Source organism: Centrocercus urophasianus, unplaced genomic scaffold, assembly GCF_019232065.1.
Source record: "Centrocercus urophasianus isolate 14NV4802_14NV808 unplaced genomic scaffold, USGS_Curo_1.0 seq_20, whole genome shotgun sequence".
NCBI classification, from domain to species: Eukaryota; Metazoa; Chordata; class Aves; order Galliformes; family Phasianidae; genus Centrocercus; species Centrocercus urophasianus.
In genome coordinates, this window is record NW_024884756.1 from 3001391 (window position 1) to 3019287 (window position 17897).

The 17897-nt window shown below is 41.6% G+C and overlaps 1 protein-coding gene across 1 annotated transcript in view; it reads left to right on the forward strand.

The window, feature by feature from the left end:
* Window positions 1-17897, forward strand: part of ABCA12 (ATP binding cassette subfamily A member 12) — a 78160-nt gene that overhangs the window by 29394 nt on the left and 30869 nt on the right. The window contains exons 11-26 of the mRNA XM_042822362.1: window positions 7-505; window positions 1161-1276; window positions 1968-2074; window positions 2993-3246; window positions 3368-3480; window positions 3982-4106; window positions 4837-5010; window positions 5917-6081; window positions 7071-7269; window positions 7818-7957; window positions 8511-8630; window positions 9767-9857; window positions 11179-11358; window positions 12669-12975; window positions 15306-15420; window positions 16741-17070. Of these exons, the coding sequence (XP_042678296.1) occupies window positions 7-505; window positions 1161-1276; window positions 1968-2074; window positions 2993-3246; window positions 3368-3480; window positions 3982-4106; window positions 4837-5010; window positions 5917-6081; window positions 7071-7269; window positions 7818-7957; window positions 8511-8630; window positions 9767-9857; window positions 11179-11358; window positions 12669-12975; window positions 15306-15420; window positions 16741-17070 (3035 nt within the window). The remainder of the gene's footprint in view (window positions 1-6; window positions 506-1160; window positions 1277-1967; window positions 2075-2992; window positions 3247-3367; window positions 3481-3981; window positions 4107-4836; window positions 5011-5916; window positions 6082-7070; window positions 7270-7817; window positions 7958-8510; window positions 8631-9766; window positions 9858-11178; window positions 11359-12668; window positions 12976-15305; window positions 15421-16740; window positions 17071-17897) is intronic.

The following is a 17897-nucleotide window of genomic DNA, read 5'->3' on the forward strand; positions in this document are numbered from 1 at the left end:
AGACAGAACTCAATTCCCTCAATTTCTCTGACATCTCTGCAGGCTGGAATAACCTGTCCGTGCTCTTCAATATGGCACAGAGTGAGCTTCTCATGAACAACATGCTGCAGAGATTGCTATATTCTTACAACCTCACCAAATTGAGCTATTTCTCAAACATCTGGGAAGTAGTTGACAGGTCACTGAACAGTGAAAGGAATCCAGCTGAAGTGGCTGCCTTTGCAAAGTTACTGGAAGCAGTGGCAAACAACTTTGCCAGCAATGTGTCAGCTCTAGACATGATAGAAGCTGCTCACTATGTTCTTAAGCTGCTGAACATCTCTGATCTGCTAAGTGAACTCCCTGCAAGTTCCAGCTCAGCTTCTCTCTCCAATAAAACTATTTTGGATGCTGTGTTTGACATAGTCACTCATCACTTCATTGATATGGCAGAAACCCTGTACAACAAGACCCTGCCTTGGACTCAAAGTGACCAAACCCTGTCACCCACCATTCTGATCACACGGTGAGTTTGGGTTTTGGATACTAATGCTTTTTGGGTTTTTTTTTGGTGAGTCACAGCTCTCATTTACTTCCAGCATTACAAAAAGTTTCTTCCAGTGGTTCAATTTTGTTCTGAAATCACCTTAATTCAAGGTACCAGATGTAATGTGGGTGAAATCAAAGATCAGTAAACTTCTGTCTGAGCTGAGCATATAATTGAAAGTGCGCTTTCAGAGAACATCTGTGTTGATATGTCTCAATTCACAGTGGAAGTAGAATTCTGTAGGAGGCTTCCCACCAGCAGTAAACTCTTTGGAATCCCTTCTTTTGTGATATGACTTATGTGATATCCCTTCTTTTGTGATATTTTTGTTTCTTAGCCTCCTGTAAGCATGCCTTTCCTAAGTACTGCATCCACAGTGAACCTTTCAAGTATGTTTTCTTTTACTTATGGTTTGAGAGTGAATGACAGCTTTGGGAGATAATGGCAGAAATAATGGATGAAATAAAACAGGATGGGTATCCGCTTAGGAAATGTTGTGAGAGATGCATGGCTTCATCTGGGATTCTTATTTACAGCTGCCAAGGAGCAGCATCTGTGCAGCTGACAGGTCGCTTGCTAACATCCCTTGCTTCTGAAGGAGAAGCTGATTTAAATTCCTACCTTATTTTTTCAGGTTTCTGTTTTTAGAATTTGAAAGCACCATCTTACAAGTGACAGTGAATAACAGCTATAACCCTTACCTGATGTGTTTAATAAATGCCACTGAAGTTGAAGACAGCGAATTGACAGGTAATCATGATTCCATTAATGCTGTGGGACCTCAGCTGCAATATGTTTGTGTCTGACTTTTCAAAGGGTTCTGTGTAATGGTGGGAAGGAATAGTGCTACATGTTTTCGTCTGCTGGCAATTAACTGCAGCTGTGAGGCTTAGGGAAGCCAGCCTCCTCTTTGTTTGAGTTATGTCACGTTGTGGATGCGTTTTCCATCCAGCTTTATACAGAAGGCACGTGTGCTGTTCTCTGTGTGATGACAGGTTACTGACACTCAGATAACGAATCCTTATGAATAGAAACCTATTTTCCCTTCCAAGCTTTATGTACCCTTAAGATGACAGCAGTTATTTTGAGAGCTAGCATGATATTCCAAGTAGATATTCATGATATATGCTTATTGTAAAACCTCCGAGGTTTATCTGCTGACAGAATAGAGATGCTGAGCATGCTCTGAAGCACACTGTTGGAAGTCCTGTTTATGGTGTGGGGTGTGTTTCCTTAGGAGCTGAGCACCTACTCAAACTGGATCAGCAGGTTGCAATCCAGATCTCGGACTGTGATTTCAGAGGTCCTGAGCCAATTGAATGTTGTAGAAGTTAACAGTGCTCAGTAGGCATTGGCATGAAAGTGCCAATATCCCCATCTATGAAGTTTCTGCAATTCTGGTGTTTTTGCTTCAAGTAACTTTGTTTTCATCCTCCCACAGAAAACATCATGCTGCTCTTGAAGCAAACTCATCTGAAAAAGAACTGTTTTATGCAAAATAATACCTCTGAGGAACGTTCATCCATACCAGAGCTCCTGAAGCTAAAAGTGAGTCTGCTTAAAATGCTGACTTGAAGGACATCCTGCAGTGATACATGAATGTGAAATGGAAATTTTGGAAAACCGCATATGAAAAAAGTCTTCACAGAACAGCTGATAAAAGCTAGGAAGGAAACTGTCTTCTGCCTGTATTTAAAAGTCCTGGGCTGATGAACTTATTGCTATACAAGTCCTATGCACAGCGTATACCCAGTTTTCTGAGAGGGTAGATGCCTAACAACACTGCATTAGTTTCTGAGATCAAGCACCTAAGCAATATTTATTTATGGATTTCCCTAGCCAGCTTTGGATTTAGCAGTGCCTCACTTGAATAAAATACTTCTCACATCATACATATATGTTTGAGCTGTAGCATGTATGCACTTTATTCTGTCTCTCTCAAGAAGAGAAATAGAAAAAAGACAAAAAAGCATATTTTAAAAAGGATAAGTTTTCCGTGCTGTTACTGCTTATTATATCTATAAAAACAATATGATGAGCTTCTCTGTAACATCAGGCATACAACAGATGGCAGTTCTTGCTATGACTGTTAATGTAAAGAGGGATGTCAGAAAGGAAGAAAACCCATGGTAGAAGACTAGACAAAGGATTGGAATTTGCACATCCAGCTGGCAGAGGCAGAAGTCCTGACTTTTAGCTGGTTCCTGTTCACATGCTGTTTTCATGTGCTATTGTAGGGATGACCAGCTGATATCCAAGTAGCTACACCTATCACAAGAGGAATAATTGGTGTGAGATGTTCTATTTGAGACCTTTTGGATTAAATAAAAATATAATTAAAAAATACTAATAACCCTACAGAAAAATGCAAAGGAACAGCTAGGAACAGCTCTTTAAAACTTACCTTTTTAAAATTCTGTCTTCTAACTTGTGCATTTGTCTTCCTTTTCAAAATGTTCTTTAAAGATATCTCTGCTCCAGAATCTGACAGCACTTCTTTGTGACTACGAGAGCTTTAAGTCAATACAGCATATTTGCCATCTCCCTGATGTTAGCTTTGGAGAACTCTGTGATCAGAATCAATCTCATGAACAGCTTCTCCGTGCTATTGAGCTGAGCAGCCAAGTTGTGACCAATGTACTGAATGGCAGAAGGATCTCCAAAGAGCTTTGGAACGTGCTGATTGGAGATGCCACAGATGTCCAGGCACAAATGAAGTGGTGAGGCTCTTCCTGCAAGTTAGGCTGCCATAGTATTCTATTTATGAAACCATACAGAGGCTTCTTATCTTCTTCTCATATTCCCAAATTTGTGTTGTTGTTTTTTTTTTTTCCAATTTAGGTTTCAAGAAAACGTACCAGAAATTGCTTTCTTTCAAGAGATTCCTCAGTATATGACAGCTTTGAACTCCATGTTGAACATCACAGAGAATTTAACAGATTCCAGCATTCCAGGTAGTTTTCTGTATTTTCTTTACAGTGTTCATTTGTGAACATCATCATTGGCATCATAGCTTCTACTGGAAATCTAAAGACGTGTTCAGCTGCTAACTTAAGAAATTAATCCTGATTATTATGATTAAATTAATGAAGTAATCGAGCACCATGTCCCATGTCTGTGAGATCCTTTGTCTAGGATAATTCTAGAGACAGTGCTAGACCAGCCTTGTTTTTTCTGTACTGCCCCAAGACTCTGAGCACTGAAAGTCCCAAGTCTTTGTATTTGGGCAAACTTTGCTTTCACTAAACCTGTCATCTTTAGCTCATGATGACAATAGGACTGTTAAACTAAGGAAATAGGACTCTTTTACAAGGTTTTGTTTTGTTTTTGTTTCAGTCAGCAATGACATACGGCACTTGTACTTCTACCAAAAGTGAAGTCCTCTCTGTGCTCTTGAGGTCACTGTACATCTGTAGAGAGCTGTTGTATCTATTTCTGTTTGATTTCGTTCACAGAAAAGTTAAGAGACGTGTTTAAAAATGTGGACCAGCTCAAAGAGGATCTCAAAAACACAACAAGAATGTCCACAACCAGTATTGATGCTCTTCTGGAAGCATCTCTCCCAGAAAACAGCAGTCACGTAAGTTTGTTGTTATTGTAGTGAGAGATCCTGTCGACTGCACAGGGAGAAGTCAACAGTCCCACAGGGACAGACAAGCATAGCATGTTATAAGTCAAAATAGCCATCAGAAATGCAGTCATTGATGCCAGTTCAACCATTAGAGAACAAGAGCCATACAGTGGCTTTGGCTGTCACCAATAGCTGGTAAGCTGCTACTGCTATGGACTGCTTGATGCATGATTGCTCCAGTCTGTAGCAAGGGCACAGGTCACTGTAACAGATTAATGACCTAGCAGGGTTGTTGTTGGGGTTCTCAGTGCTGAAAGTTGTTGGTGTCTAGATGGAAAAGCACAGTTCTAATCAGGATTTGAAAATTAGTCAGGGGTCCAAAATAGCTTCCTGTAATGAGAGATGAGCTTGCCTTCCTCAGCCTCATGTGCAAACAGAGCTCCAGATGCTTTTCCTCTTCCCAGCTATCTTGTCTGGACTGAACCCTAAAGACTGTGCTCTATTCCAGATTTCATATACACCAGTCGATAGAAACCACAAAAGCTTTTGCTACCGTGCAAGCTGAGCAGTAAAACACAATCCTTAGGATTTTTCCTCTGGAGTAGGAGTAGGCATTTTCTGGCATTTTCTGAAATTCCATCCATCATTGTGGATGGAACAACAGCTAGGCAAGATTAAACAATGTATAGTGGAGCAAGTAGTCCAGCCCTTAACAAATCTTTTCTTCCTTTGTACACAGTTAATTTCTCAGATTCTCCAGCTGGAGTCTTGCAGCGTCCATCCTTCTGACCCACATCTGCAAACAGTAGCAGAAGAGTTCTGCAATCTCTCTCTTTCTGAGAGGACTCGTGAGACATACATCCTTGGGGTCACCCTGTTACGACACTTAGACATTTACAATTTCTTATACAAGGTTAGTATTGGATTTGAAGAGTGCTTCCTGTAGTCTTTGCTGCATGTAATGGCTGAAAGGACTGCAGTGGCCAGAAGCAATGCTGTTTTACACAAGCCAAAGATCAGGCTTTGCTCATGCAGTAATCTTTATTGCATATCCGTGCTGTGACCGTGTGGTTAGAAATGAAGATCCCAGATGGTGTAAACCAGCAAACCTAATTTAAAGGCACTGGACTTACTCTAAATGCTTCCCTATCTGCTAGTATCACCTGTGTGCTGTCACAACCTATTGAACATTCCCAGCTGAATTCAGGCTTCCCAAAATAAGGCATTGGGTTAATTATTTTTATCCCTTGAAAAGGAAAGCCTTCAAAAATGTCCCGTAAAATATATTTTCCCAATCCAGTTGTCATTGCCAAATTATTAAATGATTCAAATATCCCACTCGTGCAAGTACATAGACAGCAAGTAAAAGCACTGTTCAGTGAGTACTGTGTATTGAATGCACATTTTAAAATGCTACAGAAGTGATCCTGGGGGGGGAAAGTTACTGAGAATGCTGATCAATTTGGCTGAGGTCAGAAGTCACTTGTAGCGCTTGACATCTGTGTTGTGCAAAATGCTACCTCTTAGAAACTTGGATTACATCCCAGTGAATACCTGATACACGTTTCCCAACTGCAGGTGTTTGGAAACTTGTGCCGTTTAGGATGTGTAATGTGTATGGGAGAGGGTTGCAAAAGCACATGGGGATTTAGAAATACTAATCCCATTTATTTCCCATGGGACATCCACTCCCTAAGCCTCCTGACAGTTTTGAACATCCCACAGTTTCCATCTTGGAATTAGCAGATCATGGGCGTGTGCCTGTGTGTGTACACGCATTCGTGCAAATCGTAATTGATTTCCTTCCTGCCTTTTGCAGATGTTATTCCCTAAGGAAATTCAGAAACCTGTGGACAAGATATTAAACCTTCTGACAAAAATGAAATATTTCCAACACCAAGTAGAGTCTGATGTTGATCCATTGCTACAAGCCATTCATTCACTGAAAAAGCTTCGGCAGTCTAGAAGGATGCCACTGAGTAAGGTATGTGTAGTCTGCATTTGCTTCGGAGGTAAAATGCCATTGGAACAGTTTCCACTGGAATTTCTTACCTGAGAAGCTGAAGGTGCACTAAACCCTGGATTACTGCTTCCTCTTTTAAAGCAGTAAAGTCTTTTGACTAATCTCTACTAAACTCTCTCATTGCCTTAATGGGAGCACGTAGATTTGGTACACTGGGACAGGTATGTGTTCAGTGTGGTTGGAGGAAGGAACACTAGGAACGAAAATGCAGAGAATGAGCAACTGGTGGTGGAGCACTGGAACAAGCTGCTCAGAGAGGTTTGGAGTCCACTTCTCCGGAGATATTCAAAACCCATCTGGATGCTTTCCTATGCAACCTACTCTAGGGAGCCTGCTTTATCACTGGGATTTGACTAGATGATTTACAGAGGTCCCTTCCATCCCCTATGATTCTCTCATTCTGTGAACTGTCTCAAAAGATGGTAGACTTCCCCCAGAATACTCAGGTGCACTAGGAGAAATCAGATTGTGAAAACTTGGAGAACTTCTCACTACAAACCGTCCAAAACCATTTAAGTCAAGAGCAAAAATTTGTTCCAGCTTTGGTGTGCTTTACACCATGTCTGCAGCCTCAAGACTGCCCAAAATATTCAGTACAAACCCTGCTGCACCAGCTGCAATAACTGCAGGTTGCACTAAAACCATTGGAACCCGTCCCTTTCTGATCTACAGTCTTGGATAACCTTGCTGCACGTTATGGGCAGCTCCCACATTGACTCCCATACCTTGAAATGGTATCTCGACCTCTAACATAGCAGAGGTTAGCCATAAAAGCATGCTTTCCCAGGAAAGCCTCTCATTTTGAACAAACAAACTTCTTGTAATAAATCAGTGTAAAAGTATTTAATCCTTGCCTTCTATTTCTGTTCTCTCTTTTTCCTCTTCAGAACAGGATGCTTGTAGCATACATGATGTATCTGTGTGCTGCTTTTTTTCCCCCTTTTCTGCAGGTGCTACTTAAACCAAACAACACTAGGGTAACACATGGCACATTTAAATCCCTGTCCAAAGTTCTCTGCAACCAGGAGATCACACCCCTGTTCTTTGAGTCCTTGCTTCCTGATTTTGGAGACCCTGTAAGAAACAGTTCTGTGGAGGATGTCCACGTCCAAAAGATGATGAGGAAATATGGGATTCCTCACGATTCCAGTAAGTCTGGCTTTTTCATATATTAAATACGTTTCAAAGCCAAACTCTCACATTTCCAAAGAGATCCATCACAGATCTTGATGTTTCTCTGGAGGGCTCATGGTTTATGCCAGTTCAAGATCTGCCTCGCCCAAATTACTGGTGGCTTATTTTTGTAAGCATTAAAAGGCAAGCAGCCTGCACAGCCCAGAAGTGTTTGATACTGCAGCACTTCCCATTTGTTGATGGTACAGTTCTGGGACTTGACAGGTCACTGTGTTTTCTTGATACGCAGTTTTTCCAACTGTGCTGACATTATTAGCTCCACTGAGTTCACAAAACTCCATTTAACCTCCAAGCAGAGAATCCTGGCTCAAACAATGAGACTCTTGTTGTCCTGAGTTCAGCAACAGGAGATTTTGGGGATGGATTGCTTTTGTCAAGACACATTATATCAGTCAGTGAAGAGAGGCCTGAAGTCATTTGCTGGACATAGCAACAAATTGGGCCACTGTGTTATCTGGTCTACTTGTGCTCAGTGCAGTTTATTTGTTTTTCTCCCCTTGCAGCACCATTTTGTTTATCTTTCTACCTGGATCTGGTCAAGACCCCAACTGGAGCTTTAATTTGGTCTTTTTTAAAACCAATGGTGTTTGGGAAGATCCTTTATACACCAGACACGCCAGAAACTCGAGCAATCATGGGAAAGGTATGGCTCTGCTTAAACTACATGAAGATATGCCCTCTCAAATGGATTTTAATTTGTGCCTAGCACAGGCTTCAGAAGCACAACTCTATTTTCTGACCGTTAGGAGTATTAGTCAGATTATTTTGTTTGTAGTTCCATTGCTGGTTGTATGTGTCACCCTTTACCTTTAAATGAACGTTACCTCAAAAAAAAAATTGCCCTAATATTTATAGTACACCTTTTTTTTTTAAGGCTTTCAGTTCATGAGGCTTTACCTCCATATTTTCAGCTAGTAACAGAGATATGTCCCAGAATGCTCACCAGTAGTGGCAAACAGGCCATTGATAGGAGTAAAGCTGATACCCAAGGCATGCTCCAAAAGCCATGTATGAAACTGCATGTTTGAGTACTTACTTGAAGAAGAATTTTGCCAACCAGTGATAGAGTGCAAAGTAAACCCTAAAGGAGCCAAACTGAATCTCAGCTATTTAATTTCCTCAATTATTTTTTAAAGCTTTCACGTAAGTAATTAATAAATTGAAACTTACATGTTGTTGTGGACTTTTTTTTACAGTCTAATGCCACCTTGAAGCAGATGGCTGATCTAGCCCTGAAGTCACAGGAATGGCTGGATAAGTCTCCTGCCATCATGAATTCACTGACTAAGTTGAACCAGACAGTTCCAATGATCAAGGTATGAAATCTCACTGTGTGTCCTGTTGTCCCACAGGGACTGTTCCTTTCACTAAGAAAAAAAAAGGGGTTGGAGACAGGGACACCTGAGCTCATGCTTCTGGCCCACACTTCAGTTTCCTTGCCTGTCTGCCTGTTCCCATCACAGAAATACTCCTGATGCACCTTTCCATGCAGATCCCTTTTATGAAATGATGTTTGTAATACACACACTGTTCTCTGACAGTGGCCTTGCTGAGGGCTGCTGGAAGGCTAAGATGAGCGGGGAATGCTCTTCAGTTTGTAAATTAACTTTCTGCTTGATGGAGTGATCCAGCCAACCAAGACCAGGCAAGAAATGACTTTTTCAGAAAATGAAACAGTATCTATAATGAGCATGTAGCACTGGGTGCACACACAAGAGCTTGGAGATGTCTTTGTACCTCAGTGAATGTCAATAACACTTCTTTTTCCCCTCCCAAAGAGCCTTGGTTGGATGCAAGAAGCAGCAGGCTGTAATGCTTTACATACATGCATCATGTTTGCCACGGTACAAATTGCCACCTTTTCTTAAAAACTATATAAATGAGATTTCTTGAACTCCTAAAGCATTCAAAAATAATTTCAGTGGCTGGGAATTCCCTGTAATTTCCATGGCACAGAGAGAAAATCCAGAGCAGAAAATGCAAGAGTGAAATGAAATATTCTCTGCTGACTGCACTCAGTGGTGGAATAATGGAATATTCAGCCAAATAAAAAACTGACAGACGGTCTCCAAACTAAATTTTGGACCCTACCCATTCTGTGCTGGCTGTTTTCACAGGATTTAAAACACACATGAATGAAATTAACTTTCAGTTAATTTCAGCGCTTTTAGTCCTCGTATTAAAGAGTATGCATGATTTTTTTTCCCTGGGAGTCCAATGCCTGGTGGAGAGTCGAGAGGCATCTTCTGCTGACTCCAGCAAACATCATCTTTCTTCTTTCCATTGCTAATGCTTTCCCATCTTGAAACACAGAGTGAAGAACAGAAAGTCAAGAAAGGAGCAGGGAAGTACAAATGCTACTGAAGACAGCTGGTCTGTCGTATTTTAGCAGTACACCAAATAAGCTTATGGGATCTGTGGTCAAATTCTCTTTCTCTTTGCTTGTTGACAGAATGCCCTACAGAATCCCTTTGTGCAGGTTTTTATCAAGATGATGGTGGATTTGGATGCAGTTGAATTGCTGAGTCAAATAAACAAGCTTGGTAAGTTGTTTCATGTACCCTACCTTCGTGTTTGTACTTAAGGTCTGGGAGCTCCAGGGTCATCAAACTGTAGTCATCCTCCAGTCCTGCTCTGCTCTGGCCAGAATTGGAGATGAGACAGTCTCAGATGTGATTCTAAACCTCGTGGTTTGTCTATGGGAAAAGACTCTTAGAAAGCAAAGGGCTTGTGTGAGATGTTTCTCCTGAGTGCCATAGGAATGGTAGAATGGGAATCTCTGCAGCTGATTGTGGCCACTGGAGGACACTGTTTAGCCATAATTATCACTTCAAATGAGCTACCTGGGGCTCTGATGGGAAATGCTGAGCTCACTTGCATCGCACCAGGGTTTCGCTTAAAAGTTTTCCAGAGCAGGGAAGGAAGGGATGAGCCCATGCTGGTGAAGACAGAGGCATCATTATAAAATATCCCCTGATGCCATTTGCTGTTTTCTGATGGTCTTGAGTGGTCTTTCAAGTTGAGAGTCGCTGATCTGCACTGTGGGAATCAGTGCTACCGGCACTGGTGGATGTGTTACCTGTGGGTGCACAGCATGGTGCTCACAGCCCCTCCTGGCTGGTCTCATTACTCCCTGCTCACTTTTCAGCGTGTCCCTACATCTCAACATGAATCTGATCTATGCCAGAAAAGCCTAGCATCAGCCAAAAGTAGCTTTAGACTGTTAAAGTCCAAACAGTGTGAACATGCTGTTCATGATGACCCCTGTGTTATTTTATGAGTAGCATCTCCTATCTGAACTCCCCATAAAATCATCATGCCTGCAGCAGCTGTTCCATATTAGTCACACTGCATTATGCAGTCACCTTTTAAAACAGCCAGCAAACAGCAGTATCTTTATTAAACTTCATTATCAGGTTTAGTACACACATCAGCACAACAGACATAACTTTCCCTTGATATGCTTGGACAGTGCCCATTCTCCCCTGAGACAGAGCAGCTCAGCAGACGTGTTGATTACATCAAAAGCCAGAAGATGCAGATTGAATAGTGAGCATCATACACAGGTCTAGAAACCCAGCAGGTTAGTGGCAGCTTCTGATTTGGGATGGCTGTCACATCACGTTGCTGGCATCCTCCCAAAGGCAAACTCATGAGCACATTACAAATGATTAACATAAAAATTGGGTCAACAACATGCCTTCGTTGCACCACAAAGTGCAGAAATATGTTTGTTAATGTTACGTGTGATGTCTTTTCTTCCTTCCTGGTGTCATTGCTGGTATAAAGAGCAGGATGATTTGATGGGTATTTTTTTTTTTGCTATGTATACTGATACTGTTGGTCTTGTGTTTTTTTTTCTAGATGATATTCGGCTGGAATTACAGAACAACACTGACATTGTTGATCAGCTGAACACATTAGCTACCCTGGCAGTGAATGTGTCCTCCTGTGTCTCATTTAATCGCATTCGGGCAGTCAAAACCTTGGAGGAAATGGAAAAGATGGCTAAAGAACTCTTCCTAAAGAACGAACTGTTTGCAAGTATGTGTCAGAGTCTCAAGTCCCCCTGTCAATTGAAGTTAGCTTGGTACAGAGTGCAAGCACAGCCTATAAGGCTTGGCTTTCCACCTGTGACTGTTGTGGGCACAGCTCCCACCACAGCAGTCAATTTTCACCAAGAGATCTGGGAACTGCACACTCGGACTTCCTTGTGGCAGTGTTTTTGTGCTGCTATATATGCCTTCTCTTGTCTGTAAAGAGATCCTTTGGTCATCTGGCATTTTCTCTGGGTTAATTCTCAGTGGAAATAAGTTCCTCTGCCCTTTGGAGGTCTTTGTGACAGAGTTGCCTTCTCTCAGGCCTCCAAAGGGAAAAGATGCTTTATTGAAAAAGAGACAGTTGAATGTATTAGATGATTGTAAAGATCTTAAGATGCTCCATTCCTACACTGCAGTATCATCATGAATCTTTCCAGTCTTACCTTTAACATTTGTGGGATTGGATTGCAGCTTCAAATCAGACTGCAGGGAATAAGAACTTAGACTAATTTGAGTGATGGGATGTGTCTCAGTTACTGAAGAATGCACAGAACTCCACAGTTAGGATTTCCTTGTAAGCCCTGTGACCCGTTGGTCTTATACCTCATAATTAAATGTAGGTATAAACTTTTTCTATTCTTTGTACTTCAGGCCCTGATAATATTTGTCTATTGCCATAAAAAAAAAAAGTTTTCCTCTATGTTTGTCCTCCATTCCATTGTATTTACAGCATGCAGTTTCCTACCAGGACTTTGCAAAGCCTTTATATTCCCGCACATTTCTCAGCTTTGCAGGAGTTTGTGCCTATAAATATGTGTACAGGCCATGAACTGTTGTCAATGCCACACTCCTGAGGTGTGTATTTTACAGCACCAGTATGTGAGCTCTGTTGATGGAGTACACATGGGCAGGTTCATGAGAGGTGTGTGACCACATGCAAGGGACAAACCCGACAGATTTGTGACAGTCCATGTTAACAGCAGGGTTTTTCCAACAGAGCTGGTTATTTTGAGAGCCTTTCATTTTTGAACACTCAATAGGAAAAGACGTGGAGGTTGGAGTATATTTAGCACCCAGAATCATCAACCACATTTGGAAGTATGAGGAGCTGCAGTGACACTTGATTTCCAGTACCAGACCCTTGGTAGTGAACGTTAGCAGCCTACCCACCTGAGCATTATTTGTGCTGCAAAGAAATGGGATGATGGACTGTAATGTAGACAAGACTTATAAAGATGAGAAGTTCCTGTGTATTTGTGTGTACTGCTCCTACTCTGTCAACTCTGAAGAAAAACCTTTTCTTCCTTTCCCAAGGTATCATTTTCAGGCTGCCATCAAGCTGGAGCAGCCCAGCCCATGGGGCTTTGGCCCTCCCTCCTGTGCTCAACTACACCATCAGAATGAGCAGCAGGATCACACAGACCACCAACAGGATCAGGGAGCGCATCTGGACTGTGGGACCACACAACTCCACCTCACAGAGCCAGATCTACAGCCGGGCATTTATCTATATCCAGGACAGCATTGAAAGAGCCATTATTCAGCTGCAGACTGGCAAGAAGCTAGAGGAAATAGCTGTTCAAGTCCAGGCCATGCCTTACCCCTGCTACAATAAGGATATGTAAGTTTGTGGGGTTTCCATCTTCCTGTAAAATTTGCTGTCCCTCATTTACTATGAAAGGTAGAAATGAGACTGGGTTTGGCAGGAATTGGGTTAAATACGAGCCTTGGCTTGTTCTGCAGGTGTTTACATGCAGATAGTGCAGCAGAACTTAGAAAATATATTTATTGGGCAAAGAAAACCCCTAGGTTTATGAGCTTTGTTCCTACAGATTGCTATCCAGCTGTTCCGTTTGTTATTCATTCCACTGATTCCAGCTAATGTGCAGTGTATAGTGAATAGTTCTCCATACAGGTGTCTCTCTCTCACAGATGCTTTAAGAAGGATAAGAGTGTGAAATTGTACCATTCATTGCCACTGTAATGAGGGAGGACAGAATAGCTTTTGATGAGCCAAGTTGTTAGAATTAACAGCCTGTTATACCGAGCAGTGCAGCATGAACTGTGTATGGACCAAAATAAGTTTTGAATGGTAAAACAGATCAAAAAGTATTGGATCATCTTCCTTTCCACTCATCTTGAGCCAGATCTGAAGCTAATATAAACCATGTCTCTGCCAACTGCAACAGAGAGAAGCCAATCTCTCACAGCTGAGCACTGGTCCCTCTGGCAAGGAAATTTTGGTTGGTGTTGGAAAGCTGGCATCACGGTACATGCTCAGAGTTATTGCCCTGACCACAGCTGGTGGCCAAGCAGAGTGGAAAACATATAGGAAAATGATTTCATGTTCATCAGCAGGCTCCGAAGGATGTTCAGCAAGTAATATTAGTGAGCTGGGCAGTCAATCCACAATACAAGAGTCTTTCTTACACCAAGAGTACAGAATGGCCACAGGAGCTTTGCATACCTACTGCATGAGCTAAAAGATGATCTGGGAGCTACAACAGACCTATTAAAATCCCGTGTCAGCCTGTCACTTGACAGCTGGAAACTCATCATCTTTCCTTAACATAAACACATGCAAAGTGCCTGCAAGTATGCAAGCAGGTGAGCATTCAAACCAGGTGTCAGCTTCCAGCAAATGTGTGGGTTATTGCTGTGAGATAGTTTTGCACAATGATTAACTGGCTGCTGGAGGCACTTAACTACAGTTATCTGTGCTTTTGCTTTTTCTTGGGCTGCTGAGAAAACAGCTTGCCTTTGAGTTTCCCTCCCCACCCTGGGTTCAGAGGGTCATGAGATGCTCAATTATTAAAATACCTAAAGGCTTCCTATTTCCATCCAGTAAAAGTCATCAGAAAATGGCTGTCTGCTGATTGTTATCACATAGTTACAATCCTGTAGAGAAATGGAGTGAACTTATATACCACCTCACTGAAGGTATAGGAATACTGGATTTTTAATGGCCTAGGGATCATGCACAAAGCAGATAATGAAAAACAACCAAACAAAAAGCAAACGAAACAAAAAAAGCCCTTCCTCAACAACGACAACAGAAGAACCAGAACAACAAGGTAAGAAAGAAGAGAGAAATGGTAGACTGAAATGCCTTTTCGTTGTTCTGTAATATAAATATTATGACCTTGTTTGCACAGAAGGAAGAAGAATTTCTTGAAAGTGCTGAGTTTTGGAAACTTTTTGACATTATGAGTTAAAAATGTAGTTAGAAAACCAATCATGTTGGTTTCCTACTGCTGTCGTACATTAAACTTTTCCTAAGAATTATGCTGTTGGTTTTTTTTTAAGCCAGCTTTAGAAATAAGGGAGGAAAGCATAAACCCTGTAGATGCAATGAGTGAATCTCCTACAATAGGAAGTTGCTTTCCATCACAAAAGGAGGAGTTTACTTTTGGCCACTGTTGCACCTTCTCTCAGCGCACAACTGGCAAGGGAGGAAGGTTGAAAGGACGAGGAACCAAGAATTGTGAAGCCTATTTGGTAGATACAGCTCTATTATAACCATCCTCTGGAATAAGGAGAGACACCCCAAGGAGAAGCATTGATTCCAACCTCAGGCACAGGGAGGTACAGCCTGATAATAAAATCAGGCCATTGACATTGACAGGATGGCTGACTGCTGTTTGCAAGTGGGATGCACCCACCAGTCAGGAGAAGCCACTGCTGGATTCTGCTCTTGCCAGTGGTGCTGCTGAGCAAAACTGTTTCAGAACCAGGCTGGAAAAATCCCTATGTTTTCTAATACATATATATATATATATATTATTTTTTTTTTAACAATGCAGGAGTCTCTTAATAGAATCTTCAGTGCAACAGCAAAGTAGTCTTTTTTTGTAATTGTTAATTATACTCCCTGACAGAAGACATTCTGTATAAAGCATTAATCCTTAGAACGTTTTGCATTCAACTGAAGCCTGCATTTGCCTTTTACAGGTTCTTAACCAGTGTGACCTACTCTCTTCCATTTGCTCTGATGGCTGCCTGGGTGCTGTTTATAGCTGATTTTGTTAAAACTCTTGTTCAAGAGAAAGATCTGAGGCTTTATGAGGTATGCTGAAACTCTCTGGGGCGTGCAAAATTATAAACAAGTTTTCCTTATTAGTGGGTAGAAAGTCTCATGTGCGACATTAAATGGAGCAAAACAAACATTAAGGAAAATAATATTGCAAATGCCTATTGTTTGACCTGCAGCATTCGAGTTGTGACATTGTAGGCAATTTCAAAACTATAGAAATGCAGGGCATTTGCCCTTCAGGTGGTGAGAATGTTGCTTTGCTGTGCTGAACACTGGAAAAAATGGGGACCTTAAAAAATTACAAGTTTTCTGAAGGTGTAAAGCCCCCTGAAAATTGACTTTGAGTCGTACCTACTGGGAACAAAGACATGAAGAGTGACTTACTTCCTATCCTTGGAGTTATTATACTTAACATTTCAGAAGGTGCTACATATTACATCAGCTTCTCTGAAATGAAGTTCTTCGTTCAGGTTGCCTATTGGAAAAGAAATCACATGGAGACGTAGGGAATTTATTAAATTGGCTCACGTTTTCAGTGTGAACACAGCCAATGGACATGAACATCAGAGAACTTTCTGGGAGGCTAAGCTTCAGCAAGCAATAAAGCTCAGGCAGATTTGTTTGTTCTCTGGTACCATGGAAACAAACACTGAATCACCAAAGAAGTATTTCCAAGAAAGAGCACCCTATGAACTGCAGTGAGATTGACAATAAGAGTGTCCAGTTGACAGTCCCTGAATATTGTTTTGGGAGCACACTTCCATTGCCTCTGTGATCCAGGGTGTCAGTAATCTTTCAGCTATGTAATCTGCAACAAGACACCAGCATCTCTCATTTCTTTTGGATTTGGCAAGGCAAGTTCACAGTTCTGTATGACTTGTGACTTGATCATCAGCTAATATAGATTAATATTACTTCCATATAAATATTCAAGCGTATCCAGTATTTGTTGCTGGGGGGGATGTATGTGAAGTGGTTCACCTGCTGAGAGTATTTACACTCAGGCCACTGAGTTGAACAGTGTTATCTAAAACAAATAAAGTACCCAACATGCTTTAGAAAAGTAGCAAATGTAAGTCCAGCATCTGCTTTGAAACTTGTGGGTTATGTCACACGATGTTTGCAGATCCTGCCTGTGCTGTTGCTTTACAACGGGCTCCTTGCAAACCAAGGGCATTCCAGAAATGTGAGCGCGTGGTTTTCTCTCTTTTATCAACCTGGCAGTATGTCAAAATAAGAGCGAGCATATTTTGTTTGTGTGCCCTATCCAGACACTGAAAAAAAGAAAAATGAAAGATCTCTTAGTGAACAGTTATAATTTGTAATTCCTGTTGCTTTGCTTTCTCTCTGTAGTACATGAAGATGATGGGTGTTAATGCAAGCAGCCATTTCATCGCCTGGTTCATAGAGTGTGCCATCTTCCTTCTAATCACAGTCACCTTCCTCATCATTGTCCTAAAAGTGGGTGACATCCTCCCCAAATCAAATACAGCGCTCCTGTTCCTGTACCTTATGGACTACAGCTTGTCCATCATAGCCATGAGCTACTTCATCAGTGTTTTCTTCAACAACACCAACATCGCAGCGTTGGTGGGCAGTCTGGTGTACATCCTCACTTTCTTCCCCTTCATTGTATTGCTTGTCATTGAAAATCACTTGAGCTTCTCTGTGAAAAGCCTACTGGTAAGTTCTGCTCTTCAATAACAGGGATTATGTGTGTGGAAGCAAACAAACATTCACCTTCAACACACTTCAGCTCCTCTTAAGGTTCGTGTCACCAATATACGTGTTTGTAGCCATTCTCAATTCCACCAGTGGGTGCTGATCCATGCTGCATCACATAACGAGAGAGCTGGCTGTAGCCTGGTAGGGGGAGACCTGTATCCCTTCACTGAAAGCAAAACTTGTGGTGTTTTAGTGAGTAAGCACTGCCAGCTGAATCAGAGTAGTGTGAGCTATGCATTTTACCCTCTCAAATTGCAAAGCAAAAAATAGCTTACCTTCAACCATAATGAGGAGGAAGGCTAGACAGTAAGGAGTTAAAGTCGCAGGACTATGAGGGAAGGCTGGCTCCGTTCATTCCTTAGTTGTTGTGCCTCAAATTTGTAGCCATGGAAAAAGAGAGAAAGCTTTGTCACTTCCCAAGGGTGGAAATAGGTATTAAGTACCAGAAGTCACATTTGTTTTCAAGTTCACCGAATCTGGGAAAGGACACCTTTTAAGTCAAGTAGTAAATTCATTAGCCATGTCAGGTAATTTTATATCACTACTTTATTTCAAAAGCCTAAATTAAATCCCTGGATGAGGGATAAAGTAGGATACTGGGAGTGGAAGCAAAAGGAAGAAAGACTCTAAGGGGATATTACAGCCCACCATCAGAAGTTCTGCCCATCCGAAGCTTGGTCCACTGCTCTTTGTGTCTGCTGGAAAAAATCTTACTCGTTTTTCCAGCTAGTGCACCAAGCTGGGGAGGTATCTGATGGGTTGTCTGACTGGAAATCTCTTTGAGA